The 19,410-nt window shown below is 40.0% G+C and overlaps 1 protein-coding gene and 1 long non-coding RNA gene across 4 annotated transcripts in view; one reads left to right on the top strand and one right to left on the bottom strand.

Annotated features, from left to right (window-relative positions):
• Positions 1 to 7,818, bottom strand: part of LOC132396793 (uncharacterized) — a 39,766-nt gene extending 31,948 nt beyond the window's left edge. Inside the window, exon 1 of the long non-coding RNA XR_009513130.1 lies at positions 7,798 to 7,818. This is a non-coding gene — a long non-coding RNA (uncharacterized LOC132396793). The remainder of the gene's footprint in view (positions 1 to 7,797) is intronic.
• Positions 3,884 to 19,410, top strand: part of fktn (fukutin) — a 32,836-nt gene continuing 17,309 nt past the window's right edge. The window contains exons 1-5 of one of the 3 annotated variants that reach the window (XM_059974704.1): positions 3,884 to 3,930; positions 7,400 to 7,533; positions 9,899 to 9,958; positions 10,675 to 10,872; positions 15,604 to 15,869. In XM_059974704.1, the coding sequence (XP_059830687.1) occupies positions 7,429 to 7,533; positions 9,899 to 9,958; positions 10,675 to 10,872; positions 15,604 to 15,869 (629 nt within the window). In that variant the 5' untranslated portion in view covers positions 3,884 to 3,930; positions 7,400 to 7,428. Of the gene's footprint in view, positions 4,055 to 7,399; positions 7,534 to 9,898; positions 9,959 to 10,674; positions 10,873 to 15,591; positions 15,870 to 19,410 lie in introns of all 3 variants that reach the window. The other 2 variants (XM_059974702.1, XM_059974703.1) reach the window with 2 other exon arrangements.

Genomic DNA, 19,410 nt, shown 5'->3' with positions numbered 1-19,410 from the left:
TAGCGCCCACCCCTCTACTGACGTTTCTGATTTCTGAAGTGCATGGGATGGACCCTTGTGCAAGGGGGGAAGTGATAAAGAAAATAAAGAAGGATGGTTTTTGGTCACCTCATTTACAGGCTTCAGAGGACTTTGTCTAGTCACAGTGCGAGGTATGTGCACAGAATAATGTTCGGAAGGGAATTACAACCCCAATAGGTCACATTCCTGTACCTGAAGGACCATTTAAACATCTAGTGATCGATTACGTAGACATGATAAAGACCGTGAGAGGGAAAAGATACATGCTGGTAGTAATTGATCGATTTAGCAGATGGGTGGAGGCGGTACCTTCAAGAGATTAAGGGGCAAAGAGAGTGGTAAAATTTCTGACAAATGAAGTGATCCCAAGGTTTGGAATACCTACAGAAGTTAGCTCAGACAATGGTTCAGCTTTAATCCAGAAAGTGGTCAAACTGGTACTACAGGCGCTGAGGATAAAGCAAAGATTTGGATGTGTATACCACCCTCAGTCGCAGGGCATGGTAGAGAGAATTAATGGAACCCTGAAAGCCAAACTAAACAAAATTTGTGCTAAACTAAACTTAATTGGGTCGATGCTTTACCGTTAGCATTGATGAGTTACCACATGCAAACTAATCGAATGACATCCCTGACACCGCATGAGATGCTCACTGGGAAGCTATCATACCTGTGATAGGGGTAAGCAAAAATGTTGAATGGATAAACCATATATACTGCAATCAATAGAGATTCATCAACTACACCGATAATGCACTGGAGGCCTTAGGGCAACAGCTGGATGCAACTAGCAGGATGGCGTGGCAAAACAGACAGGTACTGGATTGGCTTTTGGCAGAAAAAGGGGGTGTGTGCAATGCTGCACTTTCATACCGAATAATACTAGCCCAGAAGGGTCTTTCACCAGAGCAATGAATAAATTAAAGAATCTGCGGACGGAGGTCAAACAGAATGCAGGATTTGAACATCAGTTCTTTGATTGGTTGGAAAGTAGACTCGGAGGATGGGGAGCATGGCTGACTAAAATAGCAATAACTGTCAGTATTATATTGTTGAGCTGTGCGCCTTTGCTGTGCTGTTTTCTTCCTTGACTCAAGTCTCTTGTAGTGCGTGCTGCAACCAAACAATTTCCGATGCTCGTGGCAATTACTGAAGCAAGCTTAGTGGAGAAAGAAACACCGAAAATGTATCATTACAGCCTACAACACCTGCAGGATGAACAAGAGCAAAACGACAATGTGGGAGTAGATTATAAGGGCTTCTGAGTCTTTTTCCCTGTCTCAGGGTACAGAGGGACAGGTTTTTGGCTCAGCAGCCCAGGGTAACAGGGAGAGAATACTTTGAGGTCTTGGCGCAGAAAATTATAGTTTAACCCGAGATTTGGGAATAAGTGCTTGAGTTTATTGGAGCTTTTGTGCGCAGACTCTTAGTCTTCTTTCTCTGTGAGAGACCCGGGATATATTGGAGTATAAAAGTTGCAACTTGCTATTTGCTAGAGAATGAAATTTTAGGAATGTAGAAGACAATGGTGTGTTAATGAGAGGAAGCTAAGAGATGTAAATTATGTAGTCTGAGTTTGCTATTTGCTATGCATGTACCCAATTTAGTAGGAGAATGAAATATTAAGAATGTAGAAGACAATGGTGTGTTAATGAGAGGTAGCTAAGAGATGTAGATTAGAACAGGATTAAGTCAATGGGTAGAACCAATAGTGGCAGATGTACGTGTGATACGCAACTATATACACCGATTGCATATGCTAATGCAACTAAACCAGGAGATTGCTATAAAACATGCTATGTCCACGGATCGGTGGGCAATCAGCAACTAGCTCAATGACTGTCTCAGCTTTGATTTGCAAATTAAAGTTTAACCCTTCTTGAAGAATCTTCTGCGTCTCCTGGTCATTTGGGGGGGCACGAGAAACCACGACAATCCTAAGCGAAAAGTATACTAGTTAATAGGATACATAATTGAAGCAATTACTTCACCTGGGCATTGTGCCCAGAGAGCCAATGAAAAATGAGAAAGGTAATAAACCATTAGTTTAACTGCTATACCACTTTCTGGTTGTAGGTAGGGACAAACTACCACATACTGTGAAAAATACATCAGTTTGGGGACTTTTTTTGAGTATTTCTGCTCCATCCACCAAAGGTGGATTACCTGATGGCCAATCATTTTAAATCCTATCCCTGTTCCTGTTTTGACATGTTGATCCATGGCCTCCTCTTCTGCCATGTTGAGATCACTGTCAGGGTAGAGGAGTAACACCTCATATTCTGTCCAGGTAACCTGAGGAAATGAACATCTATTTCTTCTTCTGGCATTTTTTTCACTTTTTTTTATCTTTCCTTCTCCCTTCCATCTTCTTCCATTCCCAACTCTGTCCTCTTACCTCTTATCCTCACTTGCCTATCACCTCCCCCTGGTCCCACTCCTTCCCTTTCCCCTATGGTCCACTCTTCTCTCCTATCATTCCTTCTTCTCCTTCCCTTTACCTTTTCCACCCACATGGCTTCATCCATCACCTTCTAGCTTGACCTCCTTCCGTTCCCCACACCTTTCTATTCTGGCATCTTCCATCTTCCTTTCCAGTCCTGATGAAGGGTCTTGGCCTGACACGTCCACTATTTATTTCCATAGATGGTGCCTGACGGTTGAGTACCTCCAGCATTTTGTGTGTGTTGTTATAGATTTCCAGTATCTGCAGAATCTCTAATGTTTATGATGTGAAATCTATTGCTTTGAAGTAGTACGGTGCAAAGACACAATATTAAAATAATTGTCTTTCACATTACACTATTATTTTGTCATTTAATCACTCAGTAGATTTCCCATTTCATTTCTTTGTACATTCTAACGTGTTTTCCTCAAACTTTTCTAAATTCTGATGGAAGATTATTAATGAGAAATGTTTCTCATTCTATAGATGCTACCTGGCCTAATGTGCACGTCTAGGATTTTCAATTTTCTTGCTTTTGATGATCCCTTTTCACTTGTATCATTTGAAAGATGATAAAGAGCAGGGCACTTGCAGGTTTTGTGAGTTCTAGCATTGAGAGGAACACACAAGATACTGGAAGAACTCAGTGGGTGGGCAGCCTCTGGAGAGAAATGGACAGTCAACAGTTTGAGATGAGACTCAGTTGTGCTAACACCCTGGGAAACTAATTGTATAAATTTGAAGCATTCCATCATTGCCTACAAACTACAGAGACAACATAAAGCGAGAAACATGTTTCTAATACAAGATAAACAGAAAATGCTGAAAATGTTTAGTAGGCCAGGAACAGCTTTGAAAGGAGTGAAATAACAGGCTGGATTTTGGTATTCAGTGTTGGTTGGGCAGAAATACAGTGAGAAGTGATGGAGGTAGCGTGGCAGGAATTCCATTAGGGTTAGAAGCCTGTAGACAAAGGTTCAGGGTGAAGACGAAAGAAACTGTTGAATAATTCTGGGAACTGAGATACTATCGCTCATGGGTCCTCATGATTAGGCAAATTGTTGAATGGGGAGCAGGAGAGGAGTACATAATGATTGTGATGGTGATGCGCTGAGGGGAAAAGGGGGATGTGAGGGTAGAGGAGAGGAGGGCGTTGAGGCAGTGGGGATGGGAAAGGGCGGTAGCAAGGAGAATTGAAGGGCAAAGGTAAGGAAGAGGTGAACGGAGGGGGAAGGTTGAGTGTCGCCTGCATAGCAATGCGGAAGGCGAAAGGTGAGAGGCGCTGATGGGCTGGGGAGTGAGGAATGGAACCGGTTGACAGACAGACCCGGATCAAAGCACAAACACTCACACTCCCCGCCTCCGCGCCGAAATCTCGCGAGAGCCTCGCGCCAAACTTCCGGGGGCGGGCTCTGGTTGCCGGGAAACGGATGGGACCCGTAGCGGGAGCTGGCCGACGGCAGGTAAGAGGTGGTTGCCGGGTTTAATGACTGGCTTCTGGGACGCTGGGACGGAAATCTCGGGGTGAGGAATGTAGGAGCGCTAGCGTGCTCGATCGAAGGCGGTAGTCTGTCACTCCCTCCAGAGGTGAGGCTGTGGTTTGTAAGGCAATTCGCGAGATCCGGGAGGAGCTCCATAGGTCAGGTAGCATCTTTGGGGAGAAGTGGACAGTCGACGTTTCGTATCGAGACCCTTAATTTGCCTGTTTTAAAGTTGCGACCTAAACGCTCATTGATGGTTGGTGTCAATGTTGCTCTGTCAATTTATCCCCGCTCTCGCCCCCACGACAGAACCAAATGTGTCCTTATCATATATATTCCTTCCTTACTATTGTGTACAGATGACCAGATCAGGTTAGTTTATTGTCATATTCAACCGGATGCAGTGAAATTCCTCGCTCGCCTGAAGCTGGCAGAGTTAGTAGTGTACGTGGTGGTAATGAATACAATAAATAAACCGACAAGCACAAAATGATGGAATGCTGCAAAATGAAATGTTGAAGTGACAACGTTAACTAGAGTAGCGTTCGAGAACGTCGAGGGATATAGGAAGGGGTTGATTGCTTCAGATCACTGATTGCAGTGGGAAAGAAGACATTTTTCAGCCTGCTCATGTGGGCTTTCTTTAGAAGATAGACGAGAAAAATAGAGATAGGAGTGAGGGGAGTCATAACAAGACTGTTACTTAGAAACATAGAAAATAGGTGCAGGAGTAGGCCATTCAGTATGATCATGGCTGATCATCCAACTCAGAACCCTGTACCTGCTTTCTCTCCATACCCCCGATCCTTTTAGCCACAAGGGCCATATCTAACTTCCTCTTAAATATAGCCAATGAAGCGGCCTCAACTGTTTCCTGTGGCAGAGAATTCCACAGATTCACCACTCTCTGTGTGAAGAAGTTTTTCCTTAAGTTACCCTTCCTGATGTAAGGTGCTGTGATGATAGGTTGGACAGAAGGACATGAGGAGCCTGTGATGGATCGGGCAGTTTACCACCCTCTGCAAGTTCTGACAGTCTGGAGCAGAGCTGTTGTCATACCTCCCCATCAGGATGCTTTCCATAGCACTTGTGTGGAAGTCTGAGAGAATGCTGATCTGTCTGGAGCAAAAACCATCTCAATGGTTAAGGCAGCAGTGGCAGCAGAGGGATGGTTTGCAGCATTCTGTATCAAGACTTGCTGTAAGGATTCAGATTCCTAATTCTACCTCTCTGTTATTCTGTTATTGTCACTTTATCATTTATTTTTTGCAATACTCCAGTTTGCACCTTTCTGCAATTTTGCACTTGTATTTATTATTATCATGTATAGTGTGCTCTGTGAGCAAACAACAAATTTCATTGCACCTTGCCGTATGTGATCAGTAATACTTCATCTCCCTTTCTGTTCTTTTGACCCAGTAATCTTAAATCTTGATACTGGGCCTCCTTTCACTTGCTAGAGTGCAGGGAAAACAATCAGAGCCCCTCATAAATTTGAACTTCAATTCTTTTAACTTGCTCTGTCCTCTGAAAGTGATGGGGTTTTTTGCTAGTTTTGAATACATTTGCAGTTTCCTGGTGCTGCCTTCTTTCTTATTTATTCAAGAAAGATAGTAGTGATAAGAAGTGTAATTACAAGCCTGTGAGTCCAATGTCATTGGTAGGAATGTTACTGGAAGTTTCTGAGGAATAAACGAATCTACACTTGGAAAAATTTATTGGAGATCTAATCCGAAGTTAATGTGCTAGGAGGCTGAAAGTGGAGAGTCAAGTCTTGTAATCAGAAGCATGACACAAATAGTGTACCGTAGATTAGTGGTGAACACTTACTGTATACATTAACAAGTTAGACATGAATATCGGAGATATGATTAGTAAGATAGTGGATGACAAATATTGGTAGTATTCATAGTGGGGTAGTTGGTCTCAATCTATAGGATGCTATTCATCAATTGGTAAGATTACAGATTGATAGCAGATGGGAACAAAATTTTGAAAACTGAGGTAATGTAGTTTGGGAGGACTAATAAGGGCGGATCATGCACAATGAGTAGTAGGCCCTAGAAAGTATAGAGAAATGGGAGTACAAGTACAAGGATGACCAAATAGCACCAACCAACTGCTAAATTTTGCAGACAGCTCACTAAACTACTGGATGCTCTAGTAGATATACTTCTGAACTGCAGCCTGTAATTTCTCTTTCAGGGATGCTCTTTTGAACTGACTAAATGATCTATCACTTGCTACCTCCTAAGGGATTTAGCAAACTAGACTCTTGAAGTGCAGGTACAGCTGGGGCAACCATTGCTGGGGGTGGACCCTGTGTCAAAGCCTGATGGTGGAAGACAAGCTCATGGTTGGCTTCATTACTTCATATCAATTAAATCAAGCAAAATATTTAAGGACGAGAGTGGAAAACGTATGGGTGTTTAGCATCATCTGCCTGCACTTGACTGGTCTCCTTCTCTTCTTGTGTCAGGCAGGAGGTGAAGGAGTCTTGGGTCCCATGCTGCCAGGTTCAGAAACACTTGTTGCCTGTAGCCGTCGGGCTTCACTTGGCTTAGTAATGAACAGGCTCCATGCTGTGCACTCTGCAGTTCACATTCCGTGTGTTTTTGTTTACTTCGTTTTTTTACTCCTTGCATAATTTGATCGAAGCGTCAAGGTTGAGGGTGAAGGATGAACTAATATTCAGCTTTCTGCTCTATGAGATTTACTGGGTTCAGTGCTGATGGGCTCCGTGGTTATGGTCTGCAACCATTGGAATTCTGGACTGGCTTAACTCACCTCAGTGCTGATCTGGCTCTGACTGTGGACTCACTTTCGGGACTCTGTGGTTCACATTCTATGTTTTTATTTGTTTACTTTTTTATTATTTGCATGGTTTGTTCATTTTTCACACATTGGGTATTTGGCAATGTTTGGTATGTGGAATTTTTAAATGGGTTTGAGGCCGTCTACAAGAAAATGAATCTCAGGCTTGTATATTGTGTATATACTTCGATAATAAATACACTTTGAACTTCTGAATTTTGATCCCTGGAAGTGGCAGCACAGGTGAGGGAGGTGCATGAGGCATTAGCCTTCATTAGCCAGAGCATAGAATATAAGAGCAAGGAGATTGTGATACAGCTTTAGAAACTTATGTTAGGCTACAGCCTTGAGACTGTATGCAGGTTTGGCCACCAAACCGCTGGAAGGATGAGATTGCACTGAAGTGGGTACAGAGCAGATTCACCAGGATGTTGCCTGGGGTGGGGCATTTTGGTTTATCAGTACCTGTATTCATAAACTGGATAGTTTTTCAATAACCCGTGCAAAACCACAAGATACTTATGATGATTATAGTTTGCATCATTTGGTGGCTGAGGGCTAAGGAAGATATTAAAATTGCAGCAGTTTAAGATTACTGTGATCTTTGTAGTCATTGAAGGCTTTTATTTCCCCCCAGGAGCTAGAAGACGACACACACAGCAATCAATGGCTCGAATCAGTAAAACTGCAATATTGAGCTTGCTCTCTGTGATGAGTTCAATCTTTCTGTTATTTCAACTATATTATTACAAACAATACTTCTCAACAAAGGCAAGTACATTATATTTCCTTTTTCAGTCACTTTGACTCTAAAATTGTTGTGAAATGGAAGCACTGAATTGTAAGACAAGATGGAACCTTCCCCAGATGTCTCAGAAAAACAATTTTGTTTCCCCACACCTCCCTACTTTTTTTGGCGCAAAAACGTCAAATATTGTGAATTTTGGTTTCAGTCATACTTGCAGATTTATAGCCCCTGAAAATTATTTTTGACAATTATACAGATAGTTTTATCTCTGATTGAAACACACTCACACTTGCCAGTTATGCTGTTGGTGTTTAGGGGTAGCAGTGAAGATCCTTCATTTCTGGTGGTGTTTAAAGCTTCCTTCATTGTGCCCTTGGTTGCTCTCTCGGTTTTCGCTCGTGTCTGCCGTGGAAGTCCTGGGTGGAGACTAAGGAATACCATCACACTCAAATGTAGAAGGATTCTTCATTGCTGTTTCTGTAACAATTTTGTTTCACCAGTTAGGGTTGTTAGCCCTGAGACAAATCCCCAAACCTGGAGAACTGGTGGACCACAATTAGCCTGTCCTTTACCCTTTGATCTGTTTGTCATGGGTGACCCTACCAAGAGCCAAAGCATAAAGCCCTGACTCCAGCCAACATAGCTCTCTGGGTCATTGAAGCACACAGCCTCCAAACGACGACAAGGTTGTGGTCCTTTTGGAAGAGATACACTCATGTTTATCAGTAAAGATTAATTACATTTTTTAAATAAATGGAACTTAGCACGATTCCTGTTTGCCCAACATTTTCAATGCTTCTTAGAGTATCCATGTACTTATCTAAATTTTTTAAAAATGTTATTATATCTACCTCAACCATTTCCTCTGGCAGTTCTTACCATATACCTGCCACCCTTTATGTGAAGAACTTGACCCTCAGGGCCTCTCACCTTAAATCTATTTCAGTTCCCTTTTTGAATTATTGAAAATTATGGAACTAGCTTCGTGGGCATCATGGTTGGCATGGACAGCTTGGACTGAAGGGCATTTTTCTATGCTGTATTATTTTCTGTCTCAATAACTCAAATGCCTTTTTGGTTCTCAGACACATTTTCAGTATTATCCATTGTTCAGCCCACATCCATTTCTAAAACCCTTCAGCCTTGCTAGAGATCTGTGCATCTTAAATTCTGACCCTTTGATCATTTCACCCTATTTACATACTCTGCAATTGACAGCTCTGTCTTTAGCAGGCAGATCCTAGCCTCTGGCATTTCCTTATATTTCCCTTTTGTTCTTAATGTCTACTCCTTGGACAAGATTTCTAACCAGCTGGCTTATTATTAACTGATGTGGCTTCCCTGAGGTGAGTTGTGACTCCTTGCAATATTAAAAGAAGTTATAGTCACTGGAGAAAATACAGAACTTTATGCTGTTGTAATTTATTAAAAATACTTTTCATGATTTATAATTCAACAGTGAATGCAGTGAGAGTGATAAATGAGCTGTTTCCCACACCCTCATAAAATGTCTTAAATATGAAATCTAGACACTACAAGTGACATGCCCACAGATGTATGTTGTCAGTGACATTTTAATAATTAATGTTTTGTTCATTGCCTTTGTCCATAAAATTATTGACTGATTTTCACAGCTAACTATTACAAGATATCTTTATATTTTTAGATTTCTGATTGTTAAATAAGTTGTGCTGATCACAATAAAGTATTCATGAAGGACTGATATGAAAGAAATTGGCTTACAGGATAGATGAAAAATATAGCATTCCTTTGTAATGTTTTAGTAAAAATTAAAGCAGCCACTAGAGGACGCATCTTAACAATTAAAGTCAAATGATATATTGTAAAAGAGCTTGTGCATTTTAATATGGAGCCTTACTCTTCTGCTAATGAAGAGTCCTGTTCAAAAATCATGACAATTTTGGTTTTCTTGTCTCAGAGTATTCACATTGACTCCCAGCTACACATCACCCAGATTAAGAATTGCATCCTAACTTTCAAAACTCTCAAATGGGTTTACTTTTCTAATCTCCTCTTGTTCTACAACCCTTCAAGATTTGTGCAGCCGCCAATTTTGACTTCATGCACGTCCCTAATTTTAAACTGTTGCCTCCAAAGTTTTAGATTCCAAGGTGCTAAAATCTGGAATTCTCTTGTAAATGTCTCACTCCCTCTTTCCTTCTTTAAGACATAAAAAAAATGTTGATTACCTTTTATAATATCTCCTCAAGACTTCTGTTTGGTATTTCTTTGATGCATCTCAGAATATTTTGGCATAGAAAAATTGCAATGAAATTATAATTTCTTTGCAAGTTGTAATACAGTGACATGTACATAGAGGAGGATTTGCTCATCATCGCTTTAACAAAATGTTTTGGCTTATTTCAGAATGGAGCAGACACTTCTGATTTCAAAAAAAGTTATTCCTCGGAAGATAGCGTGCCCTGGGTATGTACATTATTTGGACAAACTACAATTTCATGATTTTGTAGAGAGTAAACACACATTAGCAACATGCACACAAGAGATTCTGCAGATGTTGAAAATCCAGAGCAACACATACAAAATGCCAGAGGAACTCAGCAGCTCAGGCAACATCTGTAGAAGTGAATAAATAGTTGACATTTCAGGCCAATGGCAAAGATGGATTGTTTATTCTTTTCTATAGATGCTGTCTGACTACTGGATTTCTGTAGCATTTTATGTGTGTTATTTAGCATTATCTACTTTATCTCATCTAAGTTTCACAACTGTTTGTGGAAGTTTTTGCATAATTTTGTCAGTATTTTTCTGCTTGTGACTATATTTAATGTTTAATTGAAATTCAAGTTTTTAAAGAAATTTTGGAATGGTTGCTTTATTAGTATAATATATTAAGATTAGTAAGTCTTATTGTTAGATATAATGCTTTACTCTGGACTTGTATCCAATCTTGATGTGTGTAAACTTCAGAGCTTGTGAATTGCTGTCACTGGCAGTAAAGTGTACCACGGTTTGATTGGCCACAAATATCCATTTTCTCACTATTCCATACCAGATGAAGTATGAACTTGATAGTCATAGTTTAAATCAAAGAAGTTTAATTTGGTATATAGAAGTGTGGTTTAGTCTCTGCCTGGAGTGCTATTGTAATTCTATTAATGCTGATGTCTGTTTTATTCTAGAAAGTGGTCAAAAAATTTCTTGGCTTGGTATCAACCCACAACATTCCTTTGTATTTGATTGATCCTTTGGTTTTGGGACAAATGAATGAGAATATTCACAAGGACACAAGCACAGCCAGTGGTCAAAACTGCCAGTATCTGTGCGCTCCCAGAGAGGTTACCACATTTGCACTGTTGGGCAAATTCTGGAAAAATGAAGTGAGTGCAGATAGTTTATTGATATGATGATAAAAGACATCATAGGACAGTCAGATAGAAGAAGCTATTTTTTGCCTCATTTTCATGAGGTATTTAATGTTTTGGATTCAGAATTTGCAAATAAAAATCGCTTAGAATTATTAAATATGGATTTAGTAATTGGAAGCTCATGTTTCTGTAATAGAAAGAAAGCAGGTTTGAAGCTCACATGGACACAAGAGACTGCTCATGTTGGAAATTGAAGCACAGAACAATCTGCTGAAGAAACTCCGCATCATCTGTGGGGCGGGTGTGGGGGAAGGAATTGACGTTTTGACATTTTGAATTGAGGCACTGCAAACCCATATAATTCTTTCATCTGAGCAATAATTGGGAAGGGTAGGTAACGGACACAGAATTTCTGAGTTAATTGAGAGCTAACATAGGTTTGTCAAGCTGGTTGAATTTTGTGGTAAGAAAATGGAAAATATTGAGGGATTGTAATAGATGTTGTAAAATGGATTTATAGAAGATGTTTGATAAAGCCCCACACAAAAGATTCATCAGCAAAATATTTGGCTCATGGAATTAAAGTTCTGCTGCAGGATGGATAGGAACTTATTAGAAAAGCTGAGAATACATTTGTTCCCTGAAAACACTCACAGATATGCTTTCAGGGTGCGAATATACTTTAGGAAAAGTATCTCTCTGGATTGTATGCTGTTATATCTCCTGTTGCTGCATTGCTGGGTACCTGACACTCTTGCAGCAATGAATGTAGAGGGTTGTTGTTGGATGGGTTGGTCAAATGGTGCAACAGTTAAGATGTCGGATTAGGGCTCAAGCTTGGCCTGTCCATAACATTTTGGATGTGATGCTACTATTTGCTGGAGATCAGTACTGGATTATTGCTTTTGTTTATACTATGTTAATATATTGGGCATGGGAGTGTAGGATAGAATTTCAGATTTGCAAATGAGCAAAGCCTGAAAGAGTGGTAAATAGAGAAGATGGCTATTGACTGTGAAATACAGAATGTGAATACAACTATCTGATCAAATTTAATACAGTAATTTGTGAAGTGATATACAGTGGCATGCAAAAGGTTGGGCACCCCTGGTCAAAATTTCTGTTACTGTGAGTAAAGTGAGTAGAAGATGAACTGATCTTCAAAAGTCATAAAGTTAAAGATGAAACAATCTTTTCACATTTTAAGCAAGATTAGTGTATTATTTTTGTTTAGTACAATTTTAGAGTGGAATAAAGGAAAGGAGCACCATGCAAAAGTTTGGGCACCCCAAGAGATTTGAGCTCTCAGGTAATTTTTACCAAGGTCTCAGACCCTAATTAGCTTGTTTATGGCTTGTTCACAGTCATCGCTAGGAAAGGGCAAGTGATGCAAATTTCAAAGCTTTATAAATACCCTAGCTCCTGAAACCTTGTCCCAACAATCAGCAGCCATGGGCTTCTCTAAACAGCTCCCTGGCACCCTGAAAATTAAAATAAATGATGCCCACAAAGCAGGAGAAGGCTATAAGAAGATAGCAAAGTGTTTTCAGGTGGCTGTTTCCTCAGTTTAATTAAGAAATGGCAGTTAACAGGAATGGTGGAGGTCAAGTTGAGGTCTGGAAGACCAAGAAAACTTTCCAAGAGAACTGCTCGTAGGATTGCTAGAAAGGCAAATCAAAACCCCCATTTGACTGCAAATGACCTTCAGGAAAATTTAGCAGACCCTGGAGTGGTGGTGCACTGTTCTACTGTGCAACGACACCTGCACAAATATGACCTTCATGAAGAAAACCTTTCCTGCGTCCTCACTACAAAATTAAGCATCAGAAGTTTGCAAAGGAACATCTAAACAAGCCTGATGCATTTTGGAAACAAGTCCTGTGGATTGATGAAGTTAAAATAGAACTTTTTAGCCGCAATGAGCAAAGGTATGTTTGGAGAAAAAAGGGTGCAAAATTTCATGAAAAGAACACCTCTCCAACTGTTAAGTATGGTGGTGGATCGATCATGCTTTGGGCTTGTGTTGCAACCAGTGGCACAAGGAACGTTTCCCTGGTAGAGGGAAGATTAAATACCAGCAAATTCTGGAAGCAAACATCACACCATCTGTAAAAAAGCTGAAAATGAAAAGAGGATGGTTTCTACAACAGGATAATGATCCTAAACACACCTCAAAATCCACAATGAACTACCTCAAGAGGCGCAAGCTAAAGGTTTTGCCATGGCCCTCACAGTTGCCTGACCTAAACATCGTCGAAAATCTGTGGATAGAACTCAAAAGAACAGTACATACCAGCTGGCCCAAGAATCTCACAGAACTAGAAGCCTTTTGCAAGGAAGGATGGGTGAAAATCCCCCAAACAAGAATTGAAAGACTCTTAGCTATGATACTTGCCAAAGGGAGTGCCCAAACTTTTGCTTCGGGCTCTTTTCCTTTTTTGTTATTTTGAAACTGTAAAAGATGGAAATAAAAAAGTAATCTTGCTTAAAATATTAAAGAAAATCTTTAACTTTATGCCTTTTGGAAATCAGGTCATCTTTTACTCGCTTAGCTATTCACAGTAACAGAAATTTTGACCAGAGGTGCCCAAACTTTTAATGCCACAGTACCTTGGGAAAAATAACAAAGATTAAATGGCACAATTTCAGAGGATGTACAGGAACAATGCAGTCTGGGTGTGTATGTGCATATATCTTTTAAACTGCCAAGTAAAGCAGATGGGATTTATAATTATTACAAGGAAGTTATTTTGAACGTCTGAAAATATTGGTTTATCCACATCTGAAGTTCATAAAGTGGGATGGAAGATAGTTAAAAACAATTCCAAGACTAAGCTAGTTCAGGAATTGGGTTAGACTAGGAAAACTGGGGATTTCAAAAAAGTAATTGGATAGGGGCTTAAAAGAGGAAAATTTGCAGTGGGATTGTTGCACTAGGAAATCACATGGACTCAGTTAACTGAATAGTCTGTGATGAAGCAGTTCTATGATTCTAAATTAGATATTAATTTAATTGATTATCTGGTGTTTTACTTGTGTGTTAAATGGTTTAATATTTACTTGTGTACATATCAAGCTCTATATGGCTAGAAGGAACAGTTGATTCAAAACTTGTCAAATTTTAAAAACTAAAATGCTGCAGATAAGAGCATAAGGAGTAAGCCTTTTGGCTTATTGAGTCTGCACTGCCATTCAATCATGGCTGATTTTTATTTCATCCTCATTCTCCAATCTTCTCTATAGACTTAATCTTATCAATCACAAACCTATCAATCTGTCTTAAATACACACCCTCTGTGGCAACAAATTCCACAGATTCACCACTTGCTAGCTGAAGAGATTCCTCCACATCTCAGTCCTAAAGATATCCCTTTATTCTGAGGCTGTGGCCTTGGATTCTAGACTGATATACTAATGGAAACATCTTCTCCATGTTCACTTAATCCAGGCCTTTCAGTATTTGTTAGGTTTCAATGCGATCCCACCTCATCCTTCCAAACTTAATAAAGTTTAATAGAGTACAGGCCCTGAATCATCAAATACTCTTCAATCATTTCATTCCTGAGATCATTCTTGTGGACTTCCTTTGGAACCTCTAGCACATCTTTCCTTAGATACGGAGCTCAAACTTGCTTACAATGTTCCAAATGTAGTCTCTCCAACTGTACATCCTAGCTTTTATTTTCAGTTCAAAATGAATGCCAATTTTGCATTTGCCTTTATTTCTATCAATTTAATCTGCAAGTTAAGTCTAAGGGGATCCTAAACTAGAACTCAGAAGTTCCTTTGCTCCTCCAAATTGTATTTAGGAACAATATCTGCAGCTTTATTTTTCCTACTAACTGCACTTCCCTGCACTGTATTCTATCTGTCACTTCTTTGCTACTCCCCTAACCTGTGCCAGAACTTCTGCAGACTCCCTGCCTTCCTGGCTTGCAGCATATCTTATGATAAAACAGACAAAGCGACATATATGGAAAGATAAACAGTGTAAACATCTCAGGTTGATGGCCTTGCATTTGATTTTTTTTCCTCCTCCCACAATGCTGCTGGACATTCTGACTATCTAGCATTTTGTTTCTAACTTTCATTTGATGATTTGAACATTGGTTAATTGCTAAATGCTTCTAACCCTTTTCTCAGAAATTGTGAATACTTTATACAGATTTTGATATGTTTCTTTTCATACAGTTTTCCTGTAGGTCTTACCAATTGTTTTAACAGTTTATTTCTTTTTTTTTACCTCTCCCAATCATCTGGGTATCAAGTTATTTTATTTTCATACACACTTTTTGCTTCTTTGGTTGTCTAAGTATTTTTGGGCAAGGTTTTTTCTCTCTGCTTCCTTCAAGTTGAGTTAGTGCTGGTACTAAACATTATGTGACAGCCTTTAGTTTGCTTGGAACCCTGATTTGGCCTTGAATAAGAACATGGCTTGATTTTATCTTCCTGAGTTATGGAGAATGTTTGTACTGATCAAAGAAACATTGTTATGGGGTGAATTATACATTTTATTTGCTTTTGTATGATTTTGTTTATCACATTTTTTCCTCTAATTCTCTTTAGTTAATGGTAACCTTCTTGGCAAGATGCCCTTTGGCTTTGGTGAATGAGGCAGAACCTCTTGCACAGGTTTATTGCTGTCTTTCAAATGGTGTTTGAAAAGTTTGTTGGGAGATTTGGACTGTCATGCTATTGGACTATTTAAAACTATTCTTTCAACTCACTGAGGTGTTCCTGAAGAGAGAAGCTGAGGAGCAGGGTTTCCAGTGGATGGAGCTAAGTGGTAAAGACCCACGACTGGCTGGAATGGATGGTCTTTCCGGAACTGAGATTCCACTACATTACATCTTCAAGCTGCAGAGTCACGCCATCCATCTGGTGGTATTTTATGAGAGGAGTGGTAACTACCTCTGGCACGGGCAGTTGCGGCTGAAGCAGAATGCAGACAAAATGTTCATACATTTCCGAAAATTGCACTTTGGGCGCTACCCTGGAGCCTATAACAAGTAAGAGTACACTGTGTGATCGAAGACTTGTTTTACTCATCAAAATCTAGATCTCATTTTAAAATACAGAGTATAGGTGGTTCTGCGATAATGCATTTTTCATAATACATTTGGATAGCCAAAGTTGATTTCTTGTCATATGCATTAGTGCATAAATACACATATGCACAGTTGCAATAAAAATATAATTGTAGCAGCATCACAGGCACATAGAATGTAAGCAGCATTCACAAGAGAAACATAAATTAGACACAACTTTTCCAGTAAAAAAGCAAAATTAAAACAAAAGAACTCAATTTTAGTGCAAACTGCTCAAAGTTATCATAGCTTTGCTAACTGTAGTGATTAGGGTTTTCTCGGTTGGCTCAAAACCAAATGATTGAAGGAAAGTAGCTGTTCCATCAGGCAAAAAGTACATAAGGAGCAGGGTTTACTTTGTTACATTTTAGGCTTTTGTACCTCTTGCCTGATGATAACTGCAAGAAGATGGCATGTCCTGGATGGTGAGGGCCTTTGATGATGGATGCTGCCTTCTTGAGGCAGTGCCTCTTGTAAATGCTACCAATGATGAGGAATGATATGTCCGTAACGTATTGGGTAGAGTTCTCTATTCCACTGCTTCTCGCATTTCTGTGCACTCCCACTTGATAAATTAGGAATCACTATCTCTATTAAGTGGGCAGAATTGATTATAATGTGAATTCAATCAGGAACTAGAGAACTACTAAATAGTTACTTTGGAAATTGATAAGCAGAAAAAAGTAGTTGTCTTGAGTATGAAAATGCCGTTTGTATGTAACTTCCTGCAACAATTAAACATCATTGTCTCTTAAGATTACAGGCTGATAGTTCAATTGTTTTGAAAATTGATAATTGCCTTTATTGACACTTTTGCAAGTATATATTACTAAGCAATATAATATACAGCCCTGAGTATTTTTAACTTGCAGTAACAGAATAAATTTAAAGCTGTAGGTTTTTGAAAACAAACTTGGACAAACAGGAGCATCAGAGACTGAGGTGAGATACGACAGGTGTATAAAATGTTAAGAGCCATTGATAGGTTAGAGATGTGCAACACTAAAGGACATAAGTTTAAGGTGAGAGGGGAACATTTAAAGGTGATGTGTGGAGCAAATTTTTTTTTCCACATGTTGGTAGGTGCTTGGAAGGGGGTGGTAGTGGAAGCACATACAATAGTGGCTTTCAAGAGCCTTTTAGATGGAAGCATGAATGTGGAGGGATATGGATCAGGGGCAGGCAGAAGGGTTTTATTTAATTTGGCACAGTGCTTGATGTGGACATCGTGGGTCGAAGGGGCTGTTGCTGTGGTGCATTGTCCATGTTCTACTAAAGGTTTATAGGCTTAAGATCAGAGGTAGAGAAAATAAAAGGGATTTCAAGAGCAGTTTTTCATGCAAAGGATAGTGCATATTTAGAATGAGCTGCCAGAAACAGTAGTAGGCAGGCAATTTCACTATTTGTTAGTGAAATTAAGTAGTGAAAAGAGTTAGAGATAATTATATCCAATTCCCAAGAATAACTGATAAAGTTACAAACATATGAGTGGGTATATCAGCAAAAGTGAACACTTGGAATGCTGTAGCTGTGGTGAAATGACAGAAATAACATCAAGATAACCAACAAACACAAGGAAATCTGCAGATGCTGGAAATCCAAACAGCAACACACACAAAATGCTGGTAGAACACAGCAGGCCAGGCAGCATCTATAGGGAGAAGCACTGTCGACGTTTCGGGCCGAGACAACCAACTTGATTTATACTGGAGATTTGGCAGATGCTGGAAATCTTAAGCAATACACACAAAGAGCTGGAGGAACTCGGCAGGTTAGGCAACATCTATGGAGGGAAATAGATATGGTAACCTGCCTCAATGACTATCATCCAGTAGCTGTTATGTCCACAATGATGAAGTGTTTTGAGAGGGTGGTGATGAATCATATCAACTCCTGCCTGAGAAGCGACTTGGATCCACTCCAATTTGCCTACCAGGACAACAGGTCTTCAGTGAGAGACATTTCATTGGCTCTTCACTCAACTCAGGAACATCTGGCAGCAAAGGTGCATTCATCAGGACGCTCTTTATTGACTACAGCTCGGCATTCAATATTATCATCCCCTCAAAACTAATCAATAACCTTCAAGACCTTGGGCTCGATACCTGCTTTTGCAATTTGATTCGTGATTTCCTCACTTGTAGATTCTAGTCCAGTTTGGATTGGCAATAACATCTCCACAATTTCCAGCAACACAGGTGCAGCACAAGGCTATGTGCTTAGCCCCCGGCTCTACTCGCTTTACACTTCTGACTGTGTGGCTAAGCATAGCTCCATTGCCATATTTAATTTTGCTGATGACACCACAGCCGTGGGTCAAATCAGAAGTGGTGATAAAGGAGGGGGTCTGACAAACTGGTTGAGTAGTGCTACGACAACAACTTTGTACTCAATGTAAACAAGACCAAAGGGATGATTATTGACTTCAGGAGGAGGAAACCATGGGCCATGACCCAGTCCTCATTGGGGGATCAGAGATGGAGAGGATCAGCAACTTTAATTACCTAAGGGTTAACATTTTAGAGGACCTGTCCTGGGCCCAGTATGTAAGTGCAATTATGAAGAAAGCACAACAATACATTATTTCCTTAGCAGTTTGTGAAGATCAACATGACATCTAAAACTTTGACAAACTTCTGTAGATGTGTCATGTAGAGTATATTTACTGGCTGCATCACACCCTGGTATGGAAAAACCAATGCCCTTGAACGGAAAGTGCTGCAAAAAGTGGATGAGGCCCAGTCCATCGCGGGTAAAGTCCTGTCCACCATTGAGCACTTCTATACTGAGCTTTGTCACAAGTAAACAGCATCATCATCAGGGACCCCCACTACCCAGATCATGCTCTCTTCTTGCTGCAGCCATCAGGAAAAAGGTACAGAAGCTTCAGGACTTTCACTACCAGGTTCAGGAACAGTTCTCCTCAACCATCAGGCTCTTGAACCAGAGAGAATAACTTCACTTGACTTAATTTTCTCCATTACCAAACTGTTCCCACAATCCATGGACTCTTCATCTCGTGTTCTAGATATTTATTGCTTCAAGTCAAGTCAACTTTTATTGTCATTTCGACCATAACTGCTGGTACAGTGCATAGTAAAAATGAGACAACGTTTTTCAGGACCATGGTTCACATGACACAGTACAAAAACTAGACTGAACTACATAATAAAAAAACACAGAGAAAGCTATACTAGACTACAGACCTACATTGGACTGCATAAAGTGCACAAAAACAGTACCGGCATTACAATAAATAATAAACAGGACAGTAGGGCAAGGTGTCAGTCCAGGCTTCGGGTATTGAGGAGTCTGATAGCTTGGGGGAAGAAACTTATATAGTCTGGTCGTAAGAGCCTAAGAGCCCGAATGCTTCGGAGCCTTTTCCCAGATGGCAGGAGGGAGAAGAGATTGTATGATGGATGCATGGGGTCCTTCATAATGCTGTTTCCTTTGTGGATGC

The sequence above is a fragment of the Hypanus sabinus genome, chromosome 7, assembly GCF_030144855.1.
Source record: "Hypanus sabinus isolate sHypSab1 chromosome 7, sHypSab1.hap1, whole genome shotgun sequence".
Lineage (NCBI taxonomy): Eukaryota > Metazoa > Chordata > Chondrichthyes > Myliobatiformes > Dasyatidae > Hypanus > Hypanus sabinus.
The sequence above is the reverse complement of the archived record's forward strand: the minus strand, read 5'-3'. Positions and strand labels throughout refer to the sequence as shown.